The sequence below is a fragment of the Adiantum capillus-veneris genome, chromosome 27 (genome assembly GCF_014529385.1).
Source record: "Adiantum capillus-veneris isolate H3 chromosome 27, ASM1452938v2, whole genome shotgun sequence".
Classification (NCBI taxonomy): Eukaryota; Viridiplantae; Streptophyta; class Polypodiopsida; order Polypodiales; family Pteridaceae; genus Adiantum; species Adiantum capillus-veneris.
Genome location: NC_140957.1, coordinates 109,045,408 through 109,048,886, shown reverse-complemented (window position 1 = coordinate 109,048,886; position 3,479 = coordinate 109,045,408). Strand labels below are relative to the sequence as shown.

At 41.4% G+C, this 3,479-nt stretch overlaps 1 protein-coding gene across 1 annotated transcript; it reads right to left on the bottom strand.

Moving 5' to 3' along the window:
* Nucleotides 1-2,021: 2,021 nt before the first annotated feature.
* Nucleotides 2,022-2,444, bottom strand: LOC147422546 (uncharacterized). Its single transcript, XM_086503071.1, has one exon. It carries the CDS (start codon nt 2,442-2,444, stop codon nt 2,022-2,024), a length of 423 nt encoding a protein of 140 aa, XP_086359197.1.
* Nucleotides 2,445-3,479: the final 1,035 nt, after the last annotated feature.

The window sequence follows — 3,479 nt, the reverse complement described above, 5'->3', positions numbered from 1 at the left end:
ACTAAAACCATATCATGTAGCATCATCCTTTGACCACTCTTACACATCTCTTACACACCCACCATTCTTGCACACATGGAATACACCTATTTGTCAAAATGTTATCACCTCCATAAGCTCATGGCAAATAAAGAGGCCCTCCTAGACCCCATCCTCTTCCTAATGAGTCAGTTTTTGCTGAAGTTCATGAGCCTGATGTTGGCTGCTTTCCAGTTCTTCTTTCATCTTATGCACTTTTTCACTGGAATTAGCTGATACATCCCAGCATCTGTCCTAGGGCATGCACAATAGTGTTCCATGATGCTTGGATGACCGCTGAGCAACCATCCACTACTGTAGTTGCATTGGATTCAATTGGTTCATAAACCGTAACTAGAGTTACATATGGCAATGCTGTCAAATCTGGTTTTTGAAGAATCAATCGGCATTTGAGAGGGTTATTCTGTAATTGCTGCAATCAATCCTTCTTGGCTTTTGATAAAGCCACTTGACTGAAAAGAGTTTTGGGGATGGGGCTGGCAGGTGCTGGGCCCTTTCCTTTGTCCGTATTAAGTGCCACCTGTCCATTGCTTGCTTTTTGCTAGCTTGTTTCATTGCTTGTTTCTGTTGGAGTCTACTCTTTGGACATTGCTGAAGTCTGGCAAGCTGAGGATTTTATAGTGGGGCAGGGGCTGGACCTGACTCTCCAGTTGCTTTAGTAGAGTAGTACTCTTTGTCAACAGAATCCTTGTTTTCTTTGAACCATTGGCCTCCACCTGTGCGGCCTTCCTCTTCTCTCTAGTTGTGGAAAATTGATTGTCTGTATCTTCTTCATCTGAAGATAACTCTACATTGTTATTGACTGGAATGGGCTTCAGACTCCAAGCCATCTTTACCTAAGGAAAAGCTTTTGGAGCAGTAGCCCAGTACAAAAAATTTCTAGACATACCAAGCTTTGATACACTCTAAGATTTCAGCTTGGCAGTATGCTGTAAAACGTTGTGAGAAAGATCTGGCTTAGATTGATTTTGGTGTTAGCATTCAACCTTTTTGCGAGCAGCATGGAAAACACCTTTTCTGACACATATGTGGGATTTTTGTTCAAGCTGAAAGCCTCAAAAACTAACCTGTAGGATGAGGGGACATTCAGTCCTGCTACTGGCACCCCTTGTGCACCACCCTTCCTTTTCTTTTTGGCTGCTTCATCCTCCTTCAGAGCCAGACTTATTTTCTCTGCAGATGCTGTGCTTGGATTCTTCTCATTGGGCATTCTGAAGGCGTAGGCAATGTCTTCAAGTTTCCCTACTATTTTTATTCCATTAACAGTGGCATTGCCTTTCTCAGCATTAAAAGAATCAAGAACTTGTTTGATAATGGCTGTGTCAAAATCCAGCTTTGGAGCTTGTACAGCCACATGCAAATCCCATGATTGCAGTAGCGAGTCTGCATGCTTAGTAAACACATATTTGTGTATCTTGTTGTGTGGGATAAGTGGTAGAGAGGCCTGAAGAGAAGTGATGAGTGCTGTATTTTTAGCCATTGTATCTTGCATCTTCTCTGACACTTTCTTTCAACCCATACATTGCGAGGACTCCAAATCTATAGTGGACAAAGACTTTCTTGTATATTCAAATCCGTAGCAAGGTGTGTCAAGTAGGGATAGATAGGGACCAACAGAGTCGTCTGACAAGGAGGTTTTCGGTTGCAGTGAATAATTTATCAGAGCTTGGTGATGGCGACTGTGTAACAGCAGGTAGTCTTCATGTGGAAGACTTGTGAGGAAGAACACTCACATGCCTTACGCACCATAAAAGCTCCACTACTTATTGTTCCTAGAGTTGTGTGCACAGTTGGCAATGTGTCACACACATGCATTGGCCATTTTGTTCCGTAATCCCTTTAATGATTATCACAGTCATTCCCGTTGGCCCTTTTTCACATAGGAACTGGTACGGACTCTGAAATTCTACTAGCTCTGGCATTGGCACTGGTTTACATGGGTTTACATGGAAAATATTTAGAATGGATGGGTTTGAAAATCCCTAGTCATCTGTACCCAGAAGACCAATATCTAGAATACCAGTATCATCTCCTCTGGAGGTCTCTTTTTCATTAGAATAATATAACTTGATCTTGGCCCCATTATAAACACCTTGTAGTAGTAATCCAGATAAGTCTTTCAATCTCATTGTGCCATTGGAAAATATCCAATTGACTTCATATGGACCAGCCCAAGCTATCTTTGAATTTGGTTTCTTAGGGCCCAGTTTGGACTGATAAAGCAAAACTAAGTTGCCCTTCTGGAGCTCCCTAACCTTGATTCTTCTATCATGCCAATGCTTTCTGCGTTGCTGAAAAATCTCCTGTTCCAGCATAACTTTTTGTTGTAACTCATCCAATTGCACTAATTCCTCCAGTGTATGTTCGAGATTATGATTAAAATCTAATCCATATTCAACCGCCATTCTGAGACTAGGAATCACAAATTCAATAGGCACTACAGCTTTAGTACCATACACCAGTTTGAAAGGTGTCATTCTAGTGGTGACTTTATAAGCTATTCTATAGGCCCATAGAGCAGTCTAGAGCTTGAGATCCCACTGGTGTGGCTCCTTCTGAACAACCTTGGTTAGGATATTCTTGATGGTTTTATTACTGCTCTCTGCTTGACCATCGCACCTGGGATAATACGGAGTTGATTTTTTTGTGCTTAACTGAGAGCATCTCCATCAAAATTTCCATGGTATCATTAATGAAATGAGTCCCTTGATCAGACACAATCTCAATGGTGATCCATAGTGGCAGATAATGTTTTCAAATAGGAAAATAGCAGTGGACTTTGCAGTGTTATCTGGAAGAGCCTTGGCCTCTACCCATTTAGTGACATAACAGGTAGCCATCAAGATGTACCAATTCTTCCTTGGAGTGACCTTCTTGAATGGTCCCATGAAGTCCAAACCCCATTTCATGAATACTCCCAGTGGTTGTACTGGAGTAAGTGGAGTCATATCAGTTGTTGTTGGCCCATTCTCTGACATATATCACAAGTTTTATAAAAACTTCAAACATCCACTATCAGAGTTTGCCACCATAATCCAGCTTGCAAAATATTCTTATAAGTGATATTAGTGGAGAAGTGTCCTCCAGAATCCCCATCGTGTGCTTTAGAGATAACTTGCATTTGCCCTTCCATTGGCATACATCTTCAAAGAACACCATCTATGCCCAATCTATAGAGAAATCCTCCTATTATGGTGAACTTCAAAATTTTAATAATCAAAGATTTCTTCTGATTCTGAGTCCAGTTGTCTAGGAATCCTCCTCATGAAAGGAATTGATACACATCATACCATTCAAGGTCTGAGTTCTCCTCAGTTGTTACCTGGAACAGATCTGCATCTACGAGCTCATCCCTCAAGGATATTTTAGAGTAGCCTTCAATACTTCTGGAAAGAAAATCAGTACCACAATGAGATTTACCGGGCTTGTGGGATATGCGC